The sequence below is a fragment of the Protopterus annectens genome, chromosome 3.part1 (assembly GCF_019279795.1).
Source record: "Protopterus annectens isolate FY-2018-M chromosome 3.part1, PAN1.0, whole genome shotgun sequence".
Taxonomy (NCBI): Eukaryota; Metazoa; Chordata; order Ceratodontiformes; family Protopteridae; genus Protopterus; species Protopterus annectens.
This window is the reverse complement of record NC_056732.1, coordinates 420,850,725-420,871,391: the sequence shown is the minus strand read 5'-3', so window position 1 is coordinate 420,871,391 and position 20,667 is coordinate 420,850,725. Positions and strand designations below refer to the sequence as shown.

Here is a 20,667-nt window from a genome sequence, read left to right as displayed (position 1 = left end):
CCATTCTTACACCAGCATTGTAACATTGGACAGCCGAGGACATCCATCAGCTCGGGAATAGTGAGACTGTTGTATTCGTGTTAGCCTTGGTCTTCTGCACTCCTATAACTAATAATCTTTAGTGGCTGCCATTCACTAGTCCGTAAGCTTTGAGTTAGCCTTACAACAGTGGTAAGACGCAATTCTAGATTTGTTGCAGTAATATTTCTCAGCCCCCACCCTTCTGTTTCCTGTCTAGTCCACTTTGAGTTGTGGTACATGTACAGTCGCCTATTCCCACATTTTCCTTCTCTTTTATGTATACATGGTCTCCAACATTGAACTTCCCTAGTATTTAGAGAAGGAGCTTTGGAGTATTCTAGTTGGGCTGCCATCCTTGAGAGCATATGTCACCTGAACAGCTAGTGCTAAGAACAGACCCCTGTAGCTGACATAGACAAGAAAGAACTGTAGATGGCATAGACAAACTTCTTCTTATAGACCTGCTGATGTCCTGGTAGGAGAATATCTGCCCAGCCAGGAGGGGGAAGAGAGAAAAATGTGGAAGTCTGGCCTTCTTCAGCAAAAGTCTAAAGGGGTAACACTACTGCAACAGTGAATATACTTAAATATCTACAGATGTTCTTCATTCGAATAGCTCTGCAGTGTTCCTTACTCCCCCAGTGCTACGTATGCATACCCTGGAACACTTCCATTGTGCTGGTACAAAAGACGTGCACGTGTGCCATCTTCAAAACTTTATTACCATGGTGCACATCTACAACCATCCTCAGCATCACTTACAGTCCTTCAGATTCATACAGAGCTCAGACAGAAAAGTAGCCCCCACTAGAGTTTTTTCTCAGTTACATAGTTTTGGTTGTTTTGAGAGTTCTCCAGTGCTATCTTTTTTATATCTAGCAAGAAAAGAGGGAAAGTGAAAGTGTGGTAGGCAGACTACTAAGAGACTTCTATATTAGTTGCATTTTTTGTGAGACACATTTGCATCCCAGGACCAGCCATCTCCCTCTTCCCCCTGATCTCTGATGTTCCTTCAGAGGCCATCATGCCTAGTAAGTAGAACTATGGCTGGCAGTTCCTATGGGAACTTAACCAGATGTCTGGCCTAACGGGAACAAAGAGGAACTTGCTAGTAATTATTACCAGAGGACAAAAGAATTCACAAAACATTTATCTGAAAGGAGACCTTAGGTTTCAGCATGGAGGTCTGGCCTGCCGGACCAGGCTCATATGTTCTTGCCAAGTGGATGTTCCCCTTCAGAAAAGATGCAGAAAATTAGGCATATCTGGACAAACTCCCTCTAAAAAGCATATAGGTGGGCTTTCCCTCAGTCATCATCTCTGATAGGGCAGTATATCTGGTTCACACTGGCCAAGGGCTTGCTCAAGGCCTTGTAGACCATATAACCTGATCAAGGTCCCTCTTTCCCCTCTAGTAAAAAAAGAGTCTTTCTTCAGAAGAGGAAGGTGAATCTCAGGGTGCTGACCAAGAAGATCTCGACTGTGCATCCCAGGTGCCATGACTCTGATGCAGAGGACACCTTGTCTTCTGACTAACAGATTGAGGAAATGTCCTTTGGAGAAAATTTGACCGACATGAAGGAATTTTTTTATTAGCAGTGGTAAGGCTACATTGACGGCTACTCTTTGAAGGCTATTTAGCCGAGGTGCTAGATTGTTAATAAATTCTGCTTTTCTTCTTGGTTTTGTTGGTTTTGCTAGCCTTGTGGTTTTGCAGTTGTTTGAGTTTGCTGGATTATTCTTCCCAAAATCTTAAACTACTACAACACTAGAAAGATTTTCAGAGCCTAAGGCTTTTCTACTGTTAACTACATGAGATGGCCAGTAGAAGTGTTTTTCTGACATACAGGCTGAGGAGGCCCCCAGAAAATCCCATGCTGCCAACCTCAAGAGTCTTTTAGGTAGTTCATTTAACCACAGGACATAGTTTCCACTGTACTCCAAATTAACTGATATTTGTTGGTCTTCATCACGAACTGACACAGTGTAACTTAGAGGTCCGGGATATTAAAAGTCATTATTGGTATTATTTAGAATTTGATGTTGAAAAATTTTTAGAACTTTTACAGTCCACTTATCTTTGACATATTGCAGGAGTTTCATTTCCATGTTGTAACATGCTGAAAACTTTTGTCATTGTAGGGTATCCGATTGCCAGCTAAACAAAAGCAGAATGAGGCCAATCTACAACCACCTGCTAAGAGAGCAAGGTAAATGTTTCAGAAAATAATTTTCTGAAACTTTTATCTACTTTTACTTTTCTTGCATCACTTTTACCTAAAAAAAAAACTTGGTTTCTTTAGTCATTTAGAATGTAATTAAAATTGTGATCTTGTTTTGAAATGGTGGTGTGAATTCTGTAGTTTTTTGTGTACCTACCTTTAACTATATATGAAGGAATGGTAACATCTTTCTTGAAGTGTACTTTGCTAAATTGAAGTTGAAAAAGATAACTGGTTATTTTCAGGTGTACAATTTGTATCAGACTTTTATAGGTGAGTCAAGGTACGTCTTTGGAGTTTTGCAGTTTTTGGTTAATACATGCATGTGCATTCTGGTTTTAAACTGTTTCTTGTGCAGTCTAAAGGGGATAATCTTTAAATGCATGCAACATGTTTAGAGAACTTGAATGGCCAGCATTCCGAATGGAAAAATAGCTATCTTGGTTGCTGTTTTGTAGAGTTATACTTTTTTGAGCAGTGAAGTCCATCAGTAAAGTCTCCTTTGTAATATATGTCCATCAGCAACAGTATATGTCACATTCTAAACAAGTTCCTTCTAACTTTAGACTCAATTTTCCCCCCAAGTTTGATAAATTATACTTGCACCCTAGATATGACCCTTCTTTTGTGGGTGCTGATTTCCTGTGTTATGGCCCTACATCAGGGGTCCTCCTCAGTTAGGAATGCAGTTGGGTTCTTAATGTCTTCATTCCATTTTATCATTTTTTTTTTACTCTGAAGCTCCTCTGCCTATGGGTTAAATGCCTTACTTTTGAGCAAGTTGTAATGTCTTGCACTAATTAAGAGTGTCTATCTTCTGATCTTCCTGGTTCTCTTTTGTTGCTTCCAGAGTTTGGATCTCAGTCCTAACTTGGATTGTCAAAAATTTCCCACATTTGTTGCCTAAAGCAGTAAAAGTATATTTTGTGGTTGCCAGTGAACAAGTTGGACACTGTTGAGCATTAACTCTGTTGCCCAGAAAAGGAGCACAACATGACATTTTGCAGATGCCTATGATTCAGTCTGGCCACCTGCAGACAGACAAATGATTGAGAAATTCCAGGTTTACCATGCTTCCTGGAGGATGGCAGCTGTTGCGTGGTCATCATGGGGATCAGTAAGAGGACCACATCCAACACCCCCCCCCTCCGCTTTTTTTTTTGTTACTATCAGAAGGCCAAAGAAAAAAAGAGCAAGGCTATAAGCAAACAGTTCTTGTAGCACATCCTTTTTTAGAAATAGCCCAGCTGTCATTAGGTGAGAGCTTGTCCTCAACTGCTAAGTTTTTAAGCTTGCAGCTTTCTTCCTCTTTGATAAATGCCAAGGGTGTAGAGAAACACGCCCTCTGATCTCACTTTAGGGGTATTCCTGGAGTATAAACTCCAGCCATCCCCATTTGACCAGTTGAAGAAAACCTGCCTGAACCTCGGTGCAGTCCCATGAGATACCTGGCTGTAACTTGTTAACGTACTAGGACTCCTGGCCCTAGCAGAGTTTGGTGGCTTGCTTAGGTAGTGGTTCTTAACTTCCATTACCTAGGCTCACATTTCAGGCTTTTGACTTCAGGTTTGTGTTTGTCTGAAGGGTCCAGTCTACATTGGTGAAGCAGCACATCCTTAGGGAATGTAGCCAGGTGATAGCACCTTACAGTCTACACACTTTCTAAGTGTTCATGTCATCTTTGTCAGCAGTGTCCTTTAATACTGAGTCCCTTTCTTCCACCACCCAGTAAATCTGTCAAATGCTCAACCATTCAAACATCGGCTGTTTAGGAGCTTTTTCCTTTGGGGCTGGGGTTGGTACAGAGGATTCTGTCCTCCTCGTATTTCATGAGTGATAGAACCAGGAGGCCTTTATAGAGATAGGAAATGAGTATTCACTTCTGGGTGAACTCCTTCCTTTAAAAAAACTCAACATTTTTTCTAAAGTCCTCACTGTCTGTTTTTTTGGCCTACATTCCATCCCAACAAAAAGGAAGAATTAAAAGCCTTTGGTCATCCCTCCCTGTTGAGTTGCTTGTCAGTGAGCTCATATTTGCAAATTTACTTCCTTGGTTGAGTTGGCTCATAAGAAGGAAAATGATGCCTGCAAGTCATCATTACCTCCACCCCCAAATGAATGGATTCAGATCGGACTAAACATTCTCCTGCTGATTTCTATTTGGTACCTTCAGTCCAGTATAGCACTCAGAGACCACACAGGACTTTGTAGTCTTGATGCCAAACAGGTAGTCTAAAGCCGTGGGCAGTTAAACAAGAGAGAGTTCTTTAAGGCTCAAGGCCCACCCTTAACTGTTAAACTTACCTCCCTGTATTACACTTTTCCCCACTAGACCAACCATGGGAAAAACTTTCCTCACTCCCTGAGTTTGAATTCAAAGAGAATGTGGGTGACCATGAGTATGGGCTTTCACATGGCCCTCTGTACTTTTGAGCATGTTAACACTGTGTTTGCATCTGTAGGCTTAGGTATATGGCTTTGCAGAGTGGCCTTTCTGAGGCTATAACTCCATATGTAGCAACACTGGGAGTTCATCCTTGATGCCCCTTTCAAGAGGGAGACGTCATTTTGCTAGTGTTCTTAAAATATAGTGAATGATCTTGTGAAGAGAAAACAGGCACATGTTCTTCGTGTTTCACTGTTGCAATTATCACACTTGGGTTATCCTGCCAGGGGGGTAGCCCTCAGTCGGCCCAAAAACCAGAGGCGTAGTATTTCTGCATTGGTTGCTGTCACTTCAGGACTGACGTCAACGTCAAGTCGTCAGTGGTATAAAAACAGGCAGCCGACGCCATTACATCAGTCTTTCTTGCCGAGGAGCCCGAAGCAGAAGCACTTCGCACGAGTGCCGGTCAGCCACTACCTCAGTTTTCATTTCCGAAATTGAAGTTGAAGTCTTCTAAAGCTAAGTACCCCGTTAGGGATCCTTTTTTCTTGCTCTAACAGATGTCAGAAAAAGTTAACAATTGTCTCATCTGTGAAAAGCAAATACCACACTGAGATTTCCATTCTTACTGCGTCACCTGTTTAGGCCCAGACCACGGCGTACCTCACTGCTGGTTTTGTGCTTTGTTCAACGGCCGAACAGTTCGTCATCATGCTCTTATTGTAGATAAATACTTTTGTTCTCTATCTCCATATTCCGAAATGGCTTCAGTAAGCCATCCGACTACCGATCTTCCGAAAAAATGTAAGGATAAAGGCAGAGACAGACCGCACAGGTCCAAAGCTGCCGATGATGCTTCCGTTAAGCTAGTCGCCAGTTCGCCAGTACTCAGGCGCTTTTGCAGTCCCCGATTCCCATTTCGATGGATTTATAGGCCACTACTGAGACCCATTCGGATTCTGGCATGCCGCGAGACTCTTCTTTGACTGCGGAACTTGCGGATGTCTCTACCTTGGATGGGTCTGGAACCGCTGTGCAGGCACCAGCTTCTGAGGAAGTTCTGCGCACTACCAATATTCGACACAAACCGATGACTTCTTTCGCATCTTCAGTTCTTTCTAAAACTACCGAGTTTCTAAGGCCAAGAGTACGAGCTATGCCTAAAAAAAGACTACCCTAACTCAAGTGCCTGCTTCCTTGCCACGATCACAGATGCTTAAAATGGCGGAAGACCTTATGCTGATTAGGGAAAGCCAGCCTTCCCCTGCTAAAAGAAAGAGACTTGTCCCCAGCAGCTTTATCTGACCAAGAGTCCAACGACTCTGAGGTTTCTGATTGTGAAGGCGTGCCCTTATCTGCCTATGATGATTCAGATGCAGAGGAATCCATTCCTTCCACCTCCCCTCCAGAGGATTTTTCTTTTGGTGAAACCCTACATACTTTGAGAGAGCATTTCCATTGGGAATGCCAAGATTATCCTCAGTTCAAAAAGTGACTCAGGGAATTTTTAGATTTACCACAGCAACAGACCCTTAGCTATCCCTCCTGTTCTGGATGTTGTGGATGATGTCTTTATGGAATCCAGTCTAACTCCTGATTCTTTACCCCCTGCTCCCAGGAAACCTGACAGGTGCTACAAAGTCCTTGACTCTCTCATTTTTTTTTTCAAAAATCCTACTGCTGACCCAGAGATAATTTCCCAAGGACCTAAAGGAATAAAAGCAACTACAGCTAAGAATCCCACCCCCTTGGAGAGGGATTCCCGAGCTTTAGACAGATGGGGTAAAAAAGTATACACCTCTGCAACTCTTGCCATTAGAGCATTAAATTGTCAGTTCCACATGCTGAAATACCAGCAACGTACTATGGAACTTAAGCAAAAATTACCTACCTTCCCTGACTGTGCAGAAAATAAAGAATTACAGGAGCTTATGCATTCTGCAAACCAAGTCAGCAAGCATACCCTGCAATGTGGGTTTGATGCCCTAGAAGCATCTTGCAGGGCAGCAGTCACAGGCTCTGTACTTAGAAGCCATGCCTGGCTTAAGGAGCAGACCTTGCCAGAGCGTGTCAAATCAAAATTATTGGATGCACCTCTGAACAAGGATAATCTGTTTGGCACCAAAGCAGAAGAGGTTTTAAAAAAGATTGAAGAAATAGCAAGTCTATGCAGACAGTCAAAGATTTTTTGCAAGGGCAGCCTCCAAGATTCAGTAGGCAATGCCCTTCAAAACATTGGTCTTTTCCAGCCCTCTCAAGTCCACCTCAAACTAGACCCAGGGGAAACAGACCCCCCCCCCCCAGACTACAGTCTCAGGGTATGCAGATATCTAAGCAATGGAGTACCTCCACTTCTAAAACAGGGAGTGCTAAGCCACCCCTTATGGAAAGAATTCACAATGCCTTCTCAACTCCTCCCCTCCACCCAATTGCTCGTGCACCTAGGAGGAAAACTTGCCCACCATGCAAAAAACTGGACCTCCATCTCCAACGATCGATGGGTCCTCAACATAGTATTTCAGGGGTACAGATTTTATTTTCACACGCTGCCAACCCAAAAAGGGTTCACAGGGTTCTTCCTCCAAACCAGTGGGCAGAGGCACAAAACCAAGTTCAATCCCTGCTCTCCATAAGGGAAATTCAACCTGTTCCTGCAGAACAGATAGTCCACTGTTTTTATTCCAGACTTTTCCTGATACCCAGAAAAGAGGGCACCTGTCGACCAATCTTAGATCTATCCATTCTAAGCACCTTCCTTATGGTACCAAAATTAAAAATGCTCGCCCTACAGCAGCTTCTCCTTATGCTGTCCAGAGATGCCCGGTTAGCCACCTTAGACCTAAAGGAGGCCTATCTGCACATCCCAATCAGGGAGTCCTACAGGAAATATCTACGTTTCAGGGCAGAATCTATGCATTATCAGTTCTCTGCACTTCCCTTTGGCTTATCCAATGCTCCCAGAGTTTTTACAAAATGCCTGGCTCCAGCCATTGCCTATTGCAGACAGAGAAATATTCAGGTTTACCCCTACTTTGATGATTGCCTGATTCAGGCAGACAGTCCGGAAAAGCTGTTGCAGCACCTGACATTTGTAAAGGACCTTCTAACCTCCCTGGGGTACACTGTCAATGAAAAGAAATCCAAATTAGTCCCCAGTCAAAAAATTGTGCAAGCTTGGACACAGCATCCCAGATGGCATTCCTTACTCCAGAAAAGCAAGCCTGACAGGCTACTTCTCTCAAAATGCCACCAGAACCCAGTTATCCACAAGGAAAATCCTGTAAGCTGTAGGTTTCATGGCCTATTGCATTCTACTAATTCCATATGCCAGACTGCATATGAGGAAACTTCAGTGGTACTTAAAAAGTGTTTGGTGCCAACATTCTCAGGGCCTGGAAAGCATCATACATATGATACCTTGTCTAAGGAAAGTGTTCCTTTGGTGGACAGCAGCAATCAACCACAACAAGGGGCTTCCCTTTACCACGCTGCCCAGACCCTAACCACAGACATATCAAACTGTGTCTGGAGTGCACATCTGCACATCAGGTGCATTCGGGGCCACTGGAGCCCAAATCAAATTCATGTGCACATCAACCAAAAAGAGATGCTAGCTGTTCAGCATGCTCTGACAGCTTTCAGATCCCTACTCTCTCCGGGACCTCTACTAATCAAAATTGGCAACACCACAGTGACGTGGTACATCAATAAGCAGGGGGGAACCCACTCTGTAGGCTAGCCATGACCCTTTGGAACACTGCCTCAGCCATGCATATTCACCTGCAGGCTCAATTCCTGCAAGGCAACCAAAACTCTCTGGCAGACAACTTAAGCAGAAATTTCCTAGACCCACATGAGTGGCAATTAAGCCACAACACCTTCAGCCTTGTGACCCAGAAATTGGGTACCCCGAAGATGGACCTTACCTCCCCCTACAACCACCAGCTCAGCAAATTCTGCACCAGGGAACCTCACAGCAAGGCCTGGAAAGTGGATACCCTATCCTTCCAGTGGGCAAACCTCTCAATCTATGCTTTTTCCCCCTCTACCTCTTCTTACAAGAGTATTACTCAAGGTAAAGAAGGAAAGACCAAGGGCAGTCCTGATTGCCCCAGACAGGCCACGCCAACACTGATACCCACTACTGCGCAGTCTGTCACTGTTGCCTCCATGACACCTCCCCCAGATTCCAACTCTCCTGACTTAGCAAGGGGGGCAGTTCTTGCATCTACAATTGCAGACCCTGAACCTTGCAGCCTGGCTTATTCCTTGACTTCTCCGCCAGTGACCAGCCTAAGCAAGCAGGTACTGGATGTCACACGTGAAGCCAGACGACCCAGTACTAGAAAATCCTGTGCTGACAAGTGGAAAAAGGTATTGTTCCTCAATCCAGACTACCTCTCATCCTGGATTACCTAGCAGACCTACCCCACAGGGACTTATCCTTCTCTTCCATTAAGATCCATGCCTCTGCCATCTCTGCTCATTGCAGCACTGAGCTACCTCTCTTCTCACACCCTCTCATCAAGCAGTTCCTGAGAGGGGCTAACAACTTAAGGCCACCAAGAAGAGCCCCTACCCTTGCTTGGGACCTTAACTTTGTGTTGGAAAAGCTCATGCTTACCTCCCTTTTGAGCCTGCAGTGTCAGCAGAGTTAAAATTCCTCTCTTGGAAAACAGCCTTGCTTCTGGCCATCACTTCAGCTAGAAGAGTGTGTGAGCTGAAAACACTTATGGCTGTGGAACCCTTCTTCATGTTTCATGCTGACAGGGTCTCCCTCAGGACTAACCCAACTTTCATGCCTAAAGTGGTGTCCAGTGTGGCTCCCAACCAATCTGTCCATTTCCCACCTTATTCTCTAATCCTCAAAATAAGGGGAATGGATCCTGCACTCTTTAGATGTGCACAGACAGCTCAGATTCTACCGTGATAGGACTAAGCTCTTTAGGAATTCTGACTAGTTACTAGTCAGCTTTGCACCAGGGGCAGAGGGCAAGGCCATATCTAAACAAACCATCTCCAAATGGATAGCACACTGTATCCATTTCTGTTACAAACACCATGGGAAACTACCCCCTCAGGGGGTAAGAACACATTCCACTAGGGCAACTTCAACCTCTACAGCCTTTCTCTGGCAACTGCAACTTGGAGTTCTGTTCATACCTTCACCAAGCATTACCACCTGCCTATCTTTTCCATATCCAGGACGGGCTTTTCAACCGCAATTCTGCAGGGCATACTAGCCAGTCCCAACTCTTCTTGACTGCCTCCACCCATTCTTCAGCTTTTGGGAATCAACCCAAGTGCGAGGACTGCAACAGTGAAACACGAAGAGCATAGTACAGCTGTGTACACTTACCATGAATGTAGATGTTAGAGTGTATTCACTGTTGCAGTCCTGGTTTCCCACCCTCCAGCCCTCTTGTCTCTCTCTCTTCCTCACTCCTTATAGGGCTATCGGTATTTACTTTTTACTGGAGGTGTTTTTCCACCATAACTTAGCTCCCTGTTTGGGGGCTCCTGACATTCGGGGCAAGAAAAACTGATGTAGTAGCGTTGGCTGCCTGTTTTTATACCACTGATGACCTGACGTCAGTCCTGAAGCAACAGCAACCAATGCAGAAATACTAAGCCTCTTGTATTCGGGCCGACTGAGGGCTACCCCTGGCAGGATAACCCAAGTGTGATGACTGCAACAGTGAATGCACTTGAACATCTGCATTTATGGCAAATGTACACAACTGTACTTTTCTTCTCTGGAGGATGGCAGTGAGCTCTGTCAACCTTCTTTGTCTGTCCCTCTTCAAAGCCTAGACAACCTTTTGAAAAGAGCCTTGTTGCAAACCAAGGAGGGCATTTGAGCATCACATAGTATTTATCCCACTGGTGTCGGTCATTTCTTCAGAGAGGATAGCAATTGCAGTCCTGTTTTCTAAGGCTGCCTGTGAGTATTCATATTTATCCTGACTTGGACAGCTGCCACAGTGGACATGTGGGCACAAGGCATGGTCATAGCCTTATTTAAGCACATTTTGTCTTTAGGCATCACTAAAGCACTTGACGATGGTATTCATGTTTGATGTCATGTACTTGGATTGATCCAAGGCTTTTGGCTCAGTACCTCACAAAAAATACTTATCACATTGGAGAATTGTGGAACTAATAAACATTCTCATAACTGGCTTGCACCCAGGAAGAGTAGGATAAGTTAATCCCTTACTCCTACCCCGATCTGCCTAACAGCTCTTCTGCCTTCAGTTATTCAGCCCATTCATTCTGTGGATGTGGGTCCAGTGCGGAGATTGAGGGATACTGCTGTAGCACCATATTGCTACTGGGAGTATGTCCATACCCTCCCACTCCTGTGCTATGGAGCCAAGTGGCAGTGAAATTAATTCTTAATGGGATGCAAGTCTTTTGCAAGTTATACACCCTCCGTCATGGAATGCACGCTTAAGAGCAACTTAGAGTATCACCATTTCTCCTGCAGCCTGCCTTTGGAATGTAGAAGGAAAACCAGAGCACCCAACAAAATCCCATGTTGACACAATAAGGGCATGCCGTCTCCTCACAGAAAGCATCCCAGCTGGAACTGAAATAGAGAGACAAGCAATGCAAGACAAAGGCTAAGCATTGTGTCAGTATGCCATCCCATTTGTAATTACAATGATTAACTGATTGCTCGCAACAGTCTACAGCTAGAGTTTGGGATGGAGCTTTATGACAGAGGATTAAAAAAAAAAAAAAAAACAGAGCTGTAAAAGTAATGCTTTTGCCAGCACTTAACCCATTAGTAACACAAAGATGTCCTTCTATTCATCTGTTGCAGTATTCATAACATGAGAGAGTTTCATGCTGTAGGTGACCCGACATTGGCCAGTATACAGAAGTCTTTACAGTAGGGTGCACGGTGTGTCACACACAGGCTGCTCTCGTACGTCTCCCATAAAAGTGGCATACTCATGCACCTACCAGAGAACTTCAATAGCGCCGGTCCGAGCACCACCATGAACGTCAATCTGTTCTCCGAACCATTTGCTTGTTCCAGCAATTTTCAGATAAGTGCACCTTTGGAGAAATCTGGTTTCTTTTACTACTATTTTGTGGTAGGGTTCAGGTCATCCAAAATAGGCAAATGCCAGTGTGGAAAATAAATTCCACATAAAGATAGTCATCTCCAGTTGTTCTGCCTAGGATCTACCCGTGACCATAAGTCTGTCCCATTTGCCAGACCTTTGTGCCCAAGATCCTAAGAAGCAGACTTTCCTCCGTTTCCATTTACTTGGAAAACCAGTGCTTGAAGCTGCCAGCTAAAAGCACGATGGAGGGATCCTTGGGGCCCAATGCCTAGTCAGTCGCTAAGCGGAAGGCCAGAAGCTAAGGTCTGAAGTTTGTGCTGCGTCTCTTACTATGGATGTCTCTTCTGAGGCGGATGAAAAACTGGAGATGTGTATGGTTCCTGGTTCCAGCTCACAGGCTGAGCCAGATGTTGAGGCTGCCTTGGATCCGACCACAGGCATGTCCTCAGAGGCTGAGCGGCCATCCGTCATGAATGTAGAGGGGGAGCGGAGGCTCATGATGACTTTAGACCTTAAAGCGATATCTCAGATTCTGGTGTGGGAGGAAATTTACTAGGACATTTTTGAATGTAGGCCCACACATGGGCCTCCTATGTTACATAGGGCAGACCTGCAAAAAAAGAAGCAGCAGAAAACCAAACATTTATCTCCTCTTAAGATACCTCACAGTGACTGGGGACAAGGCCTTTTCAAGGCTGTCATGGCCCTTAAGCCCCCTTTGGGTGTTTCAGTCCCTAATTCACCATGCACAGTCTCTCCATATAAAATGGTTAGGGAAGAGGTTTCTTCAGATGAAGATGCATCCTCAGAAGAGGAATCTCTGGCCTATTCCTCACAGATCCTCTGACTCACCCATGGAAGAAATCTCTCTTTTGGAGAGACCTTAGTCAAAATAAGATCCCATTTCAAATGGGATAGTACTCTGGTATCTGAAGTTCAAAAGAGATGCTACAACCTACTGCAGGTGGAATCATCCAGCCTTTCCACTATTCCACGTTTGTTACTTGACTTTTTAGATGCCTTTGCTTCTGCCTCCAAGGCCCCCGATTCACAGCCTTCTGCCCATAAGAAGCCTGACAGATTTTACAAGGTCCCTGAGGACTGTACATTTCTGTTTGTGTCCTTCAGCAGATCCATTGGTTATTTCAGCGGCTTCAGACAAACCATCCAGATTACTGCCCTCAACCAGTCTCCTTCCTTCAGATAAGGACAGCAGGATCCTGGTAAGGCTGAACAAGAAAGTGTACACTTCAGCCACCTTGGCTTTTAGAGACATTAATTACCAAATGCGCAGGACCAGATTTGCCCTAGAGCTCTTGTCTCAACTCTCTCAGGTCATTTCTGATTTGCCTCAGGGAATAAGGCGTTGGCTGCATCCTTGCTTGGAGCCTCTTCCTATGTAGCCCTCCACTCCATCAAATGCAGCTATGATGCTGCAGAGGCTTCTGCCAGGGCAGCTGCCTCTTGCTCTGTCTTAGGAGATTCTCCCAACATTCCAGCCATTAACAGAGGACATTAAATCTAAGCTTGTAGGTGCCCCTTTGGACAACTCTGCTTCATTTGGCCCCGCAACTGCTAAATTATTTGAATCTCTGTAGGAAAAAGGAAAGTATGTTAACGGTTAACTCTTCAAACCTTCTTTCCCCTTATTCTGCCACAAGCCTATTTGGCTTCCCTAGATATCAAACATGCATATCTACACATTCCTATCCACCCCAGCTGCAAAAAGTTTATAAGTTTCTCTATGTCTTCCTGGCATTTTCAGTTTTCTGCCTTGCCCTTTGGACTTTCTAATGCACCAAGGGTATTTACAAAATGTGTAGCCCCTGTGATTGTCTACTGCAGGCTTCAGGGCATCCATGCTTTCCCTTACCTGGACAATCTGCTCTTTATGGCAACTTCCCCAGAGATACTAGAGCAAACATCCTGTTTGCCATTTTCTCTTCTATAACATCTGGGTTTCACCATAAACCACAAAAAAAAAAAAAAAAAAAACTGATGTTCTTCGTGTTTCACTGTTGCAGTCATTACATTTGGGTTATCTGCTTACAGGTAGCCCTCAATCGGCCTGATTAACAAAGTCTTGGATCCTGCGTCGGTTGCTGTCGCTTCTTCCATGACGTCAGGTCATCAGGGGTGTAAAACATGCAGACAACGCCATTACATCAGTCTTTCTTGCCATGCTGTGCCCGAAGCAGAAGCAGTTCACAAGTGCCAGTCGGCCGACTCCTGAAATTTTCGTTTTCGAGTTTCAGAATCGAAGTCTTCAACTAAAAGCTAAGTACCCCGTTGGGGAAACTTTTTCTTGCTCTTAACCGATGTCAGTAAAAGTGAATAATTGCATTACTTGTGGAAAGCAAATACCTCATAAAGATTTTCATTCGTACTGTATTCCTTGCCTAGGCTCAGACCACGACGTACCTCGCTGTTGGTTTTGTGCCTTATTTAAACCACGATCTATGCGTCATCTGTATATTTACGCTTCTAAATATTTTGGTGCTCGGTTCAATTATCCTGATATGTCTTCAGTCAGCTGTCAGACTACCAACATTCCAAAAAAACGCAAAGATAAAGACAGAGACAGGCCGCCTAGGTCCAAAGCTGCCGACGACGCTTCTAAGCCAGTCGCCAATTCACTGGTACTCAGTGAGGTGCTTTCGCAGCCCCTGATACCCGCTACTTCTGATTCGCAGGCCTCTACTGAGACCCATTCAGAGTCTGGTATGCCGCAAGATGCTTCAACTGTGAAACCTGCAGATGTCTCTACCTTGGATGGGTTCGGAGCCGCTGTGCAGGCACCGGCTTCTGAGGGTGTATTCAGGCCTGCTGACCTGCATATTAAACCGATGCCATCTTCTTCTTCAAGGCCTAAATCTCGAACCATGCCTAAAAAACTGACGCCCAGACCGCATGGTCAGGCCTCTATGCCTAAAAAACAGATAAGAATGGCTGAAAACCTTATTACTTTAATCAGGGGAAGCCAGCCTCCCCCCTCTAAGAGACCTAGGACTGAGTTTGTTTATGATACTTCCGACCAGGATTCTGAATTTTCTGTTTCCTCTGATGACCAGGATTTACTCTTCTCCACCTATGAGGATTCTGATGCTGAGTACTCAATTCCCTCTGCCCCCCCAGAGGATTTCTCTTTTGGTGAAACCCTTTATACTCTCAGGGAGCATTTTCGTTGGGACAGTCAGGATTTCTCTGATTCTAAAAAGAGGCTTAGGGATTTCTTACTCCTGCCTCAGCACAGGCCTTTAGCCATACCTCCTGTATTAGACATTGTTGATGATGCATTTGCAGAATCTAGCTTGGCCCCTGACTCTTTACCTCCTGCTCCCAGGAAACCTGATAGATATTACAGGGTCCCTGACTCTCACAAGTTCCTTTTCAAGAATCCTACTGAGGATCCTGAGACCATTTCACAAGGTCCTAAGGGCATTAAAGCTACTACTGCCAAAAATCCTACCCCCTCTGATAGAGACTCCAGGGCGCTGGATAGATGGGGTAAGAAGGTATACACTTCTGCAACTTTGGCAATTAGGGCCTTAAACTGCCAGTTTCATATGTTGAAGTATCAGCAGTATATTGTTGGATTGCTTAAACAGAAAATGATGTTTCCTGATTGTGCTGAAAATAAGGAATTACAGGATTTATTACATTCAGCCATACATTGGAAAACATACTTTGCAATGTGGTTTTGATTCTCTAGAGGCATCTTGCAGGGCTGTGCTAACTGGGTCTGTACTTAGAAGGCATGCTTGGCTTAAGGAGCAATCCCTACCAGATCATGTTAAAGCAAAATTGCTGGATGCTCCCCTAAACCAGGACCGCCTGTTTGGCAACAAGGCAGAAGTAGTTCTTAAACAGATGGAAGAAAAAACTAAATCTATGCAAACTGTTAAAAGATTTTTTTACAAGTACAACCTCCAAGATTTAGTAGGCATTGGCCTTACAAGAATTGGTCCTTTCCTGCATCTTCCAGACCTTTTCAGTCCAAACCCAGATCCAGCAGAGCTCCCAGGCTGTAGTCCCAGAGTACGCACAGGACTAAGCAGTGGGGGGCCTCCACTTCCAAATCTGGAAGTAATAAGACCCCCCCCCCCCCCCATGGTAAGCTGTCTCAATGACTTCCTTTTAAAATTTCCATGCTCTTAACTGACTGCCCCTTTGGGTGGAAAGATTGCTCTTCATGCAAAGAACTGGGAACTCATTACCCAGGACAAATGGGTTTTAAATTAGTGTCCCAGGGATACAGATTTCACTTCCACACGTTGCCAACACCAAGCGGGTGGGCAGACCTTACCCCCAAATCAGTGGTCAGAGGCTCAAAAACAAGTACTTTCTCTCTTAAGCATGGGGGCTATTCTATTGGTACCAGAAAAGGGATAAGGTTTCTACTCAGTACTTTTCCTGGTACCCAGAAAGGACAATTCACGGCATCCTATCCTGGACCTGTCTACTCTAAACACCTTTTTGGAGATTCCAAAATTCAAGATGCTGACTTCACCAGTTGCTTCCAGTGCTAGGCAAAGATGCCTGGTTGTTAACACTAGATTTAAAAGAAGCATACCTGCACATTCCAATCAGGGAACTTTGCAGAAGATACCTACGCTTCAAAGAAGGTTACACGCACTATCAGTTCTCTGCACTGCCCTTTGGCTTATCTACTGCGCCCAGGGTATTCGCAAAGTGCTTAGCTCCAGTTATTGCATTTTGCAGGCAAAGAAATATTCAAATATACCCATACCTGGACAATTGTCTAATTCAGGCAGAAAGCCAGGACATGCTTTTGAATCATCTAGCCTTTGTACAAAGGGTTCTAACTTGTCTGGGGTACACCATAAACAAAAAGAAATCACACCTGGTACCCTGTCAACAAATTATGTTCCTGGGAGCAAGCTTGAATATAACTTCCCAGATGGCTTTCCTTACGCCAGAGGAACAAATTCATTTGACAGCCTACTTCAAACAAGTGGCTACAAAAATCCCTGCTATCTGCAAGACAAATACTGCAAACCTTGGGGTTCATGGCCTCATGCGTTCTTCTAATTCCATATGCAAGACTGCATATGAAGAAACTACAGTGGTATCTAAAAAGCCTATCGTGTCAACATTCTCAGGATCTAGAAGCAATGATTCCTATCATACCTTGCCTAAGCCTAGAGTTCCTTTGGTGGGCAGAAGCCTGCCACCAAAACAAGGGACTACCTTTCACACCACCCCTGCCGCCCAAACCCTAACAACAGATGCATCAGACTATGCATGGGGGGCTCACCTGGCAGGGAAGTGCATTCAGGGCAAATGGAACCCAGGTCAAATGCACCTGCATATCAATCAAACAGAAATGTTAGCTGTACAGAATGCTCTGACAGCCTTCAAGGACCACATTCTTCCAGGACAACTAATGGTAAAGACGGACAACACAACTGTTATGTGGTACATAAACAAGCAGGGGGGCGTACACATTCCTACCCCATCTGCAGACTAGCCATGGCATTGTGGAACACAGCCTTGAGCTACCAAGTGCACCTACAAGCTCAATTCCTGCCAGGAAAATTAAATACACTGGCAGATGGACTAAACAGAAACCTCATAGACCCACACGAGAGGAAACTGGAACCAAGGATTTTCAACATGTTGACAAGCAAATGGGGGAGCCCAGATATAGACCTGTTTGCCTCTCCCCAGAACTACCAATTGGACAAATTTTGCACAAGGACTCCCCACAAATAAGCCTGGAAAGTATCAGTCTGTGCCTTCCCCCCTCTGCCTCTGCTCTCCAAAGTACTACTAAAAACCAAACAGGACAGATCAAGGATGATTTTGATTGCTCCAGACTGGCCACGCCAATACTGGTACCCCCTCCTGCATAGTGTGTCATGGTTATCTCCATGGCACCTGCCTCAGACTCCTTCCCTGTTGTCTCAACAGGAGAACCAGATTCTGCACCCTCAGCTTCTAACACTGAGACTAGCAGCCTGGCTAATTACCTAATCTCTCCTGTACCATTCCTCAGTAAACTTGTGATGGGATATCATTTTAGAGGCAAGGAGGCCTAGTACTAAAAAATCTTATGTTGAAACATGGAAAAGATTCTGTGCGTGGAACCAATCTCAAGGGATGAGCACAGCAGCGCCCAATTTACCTCAGAATTTACAGTACTTAACTGAGGTGCTTCACAAGGGCCTGTCTTTTTCCTCCATCAAAATTCACGCCTCAGCCATTTCAGCTCATTATAACACAGAACCTCCCTTCTTCTCTCATCCACTGCTCAAGCAGTTCCTCAGAGGGGCCAAACATTTGAGACCACCCAGGAGAGCTCCAACCCCAGCCTGGGACCTAACTTTGTTTTGGAGAAACTCACTCTACCTCCTTTCCAGCCAGCTGCTACTGCAGACTTAAAATTTCTTTCTTGGAAAACAGCTTTCCTTTTAGCAATTACTTCAGCAAGAAGGGTATCTGAATTACACGCCGTTATGGCAGTGGAGCCTTTCATCATCTTTCATGCAGACAGGGTGTCCCTCAGAACCAATCCATTATGCCCAAGGTAGTATCTAGTGTGGCACTTGATCAGTCCATTCATTTGCCAACCTTCTTTCCTAATCCACAGAACAAAAGGGAATGGATACTGCATTCCTTATATGTGCACAGACAACTTAGATTCTACTTGGACAGGACTAAACCTCAAAGGAAATCTGAACAACTGCTGGTGGCATTTGCTGCAGGGGCAGAGGGGAAGGCTATTTCAAAGCAAACCATTTCTAAATTGATAGGCCATTGCATTCATTTCTGCTGTAAGCACCATTGAAAACCTACCCCACAGTGGATTAGACCACATTCAGCCAGTGCTGCATCTCCCTCTACAGCCTTTCTCAGAGGTGTCCTTACCAGGGACATCCTAGAAGCTGCTACCTGGAGTTCTGTACATACCTTCACCAAGCATTACCACTTGCCAATTTTTTCTAAATCCAGAGCTGGTTTTGCCACAACAGTCTTGCAGGGCCTTATAGCTGGTCCTAATGCTATCTAATTACCTCCTCCCATCCTTAGCTTTGGGAATCTACCCAAATGTGATGACTGCAACAGTGAAACACGAAAAACATAGTACAGTTGTGTGCACTTACCATAAATGTAGATGTTTGAGAGTATTCACTGTTGCAGTCCTGGTTACCCTTCCTTCAGCCCCCTGACTTCTATTGACTATTCCTGTATTCTTGTTTACTATGCTTAAAGCTTTTTGGTGTATTTGCTTTTTAGTTGGAGGTGTAACCTTGTATATAATTGTTTCCCATTATGGGGGCACCTGACATCTGGGGCAAGAAAAACTGATGTAATGGCATTGGCTCCATGCTTTATACCCCTGACTACCTGATGTCATGGAAGATGAAACAGCAACTGACGCAGGACCCAAGACTTTGATATTCAGGCTGACTGAGAGCTACTGCAAGCAGATGACCCAAGTGTGATGACTGCACCAGTGAATACACTCGAGCATCTACATTTATGGTAAGTGTACATGACTGTACTTTATGAATACTACCACAGATGAATAGAAGGACATAGAATAGTTGTGTAAAATCCTAACCATAACGGTAATGTCCTTCTCTTCTTTGTCGCAGTATTCCAGTGATGTTCATTGTGTTTCACTGTTGCAGTCATGACTGTAGGGTTCTCCCCTGCCGGCAGGCAGCCCTCGGTCGGCCAGAATCCCAAAGTCTGGGTCCGGCGTCGGCTGTTGAACCATGCTCCCTGACGTCAGAGTGCCAGGAGTACAAAGCTGACAGCCGACGCCATCTTCTCCAGTCTTTCTTGCCGTGCGGTGATAGCAGTTCGCAAGTGCCAGTCGGCTGACTCCTGACGAATTTTTCTGATATTCTTCGGTCCAAAGATTTTCTTCTCCACTCAAAGCTAAGTACCCCGTTGGGGAAACCTTTTTCTTGCTCCACTCCGATGTCAGAAAAAGTTAATAATTGTATTTCATGTGGGAAGCAAATACCTCATAAGGATTTTCATTCTTACTGTATTCCTTGCTTAGGCCCTGACCACGACGTAGCTAGTTGTCGGTTTTGTGCTAGATTCAATCAAAGTACAATTAAGCGAAGGTATGATTTTGCTTTTCATTACTTCGGTAGGTGCCCATAACTACAAAATGTCGTCGGATACGGTCCCGGCTACCGGAGTCCACAAACGTCGCAAGGATAAAGACAGGCCTCCGAGGTCCAAATCTGATGATAGCGCACAAGTAGAGCCAGCTTCAGGTTCGGCCGTCGTCAGTGAGGCGCTTTTGCAGCCCCTGTCATCGGCCATTTCAGAACCGACGGCCGAAACGTACTCTCATGACGAGCCAACAAGGCCTTTAAATATTTCTGTTGCAGGACCTTCGGGCAATGCTCCTTCGGATGGGTCCGGAGCCGCTGTGCAGGTACCTGCTTCCAAAGGGGTTTTCAGGCCTACTCAGCTACTAGTAAAGACAAAGGCAAAGACTCCTTCTAAATCAAAGACTTCAACACAGGCCTCTTCTGAACCGGCTCCCAAGTCACAGAAACAGTTACTCAAGATGGCGGAGGATTTACTTACTATGATTAGAGGTTCACATCCCCCTCCAGACAAAAGGCCAAGGCAGGATGTTTATTATGATTCCTCTGATCAGGCTTCTGTTTCCTCAGTTTCTTCTTCTGATCAGGAATATTCTTTCCCTCCTTATGAGGATTCTGATGCTGAAGAATCCATTCCTTCAGCTTCTCCCCCTGAGGATTTCTCTTTTGGGGAAACTTTGCATGAAATGAGGGAACATTTCCACTGGGAAGGACAGGAGTATTCGGAATCCAAGAAAAAACTGAAGGATTTTCTTATTTTTCCCCAACATAGACCCCTGGCTATTCTTCCTGTTTTGGATATTGTGGATGAAGCCTTTTCGGAGGCTAACTTAGCCCCTGACTCTTTTCCTCCTGCTCCT

General features: G+C 44.8%; 1 protein-coding gene across 1 annotated transcript in view; it reads left to right on the top strand.

The window, feature by feature from the left end:
• PAXIP1 (PAX interacting protein 1) overlaps positions 1-20,667 on the top strand; it is a gene marked incomplete in the record, with an annotated part of 1,449,657 nt that overhangs the window by 904,185 nt on the left and 524,805 nt on the right. Inside the window, 1 exon segment of the mRNA XM_044066884.1 lies at positions 2,164-2,231. Coding sequence (XP_043922819.1) covers positions 2,164-2,231 — 68 coding nt within the window.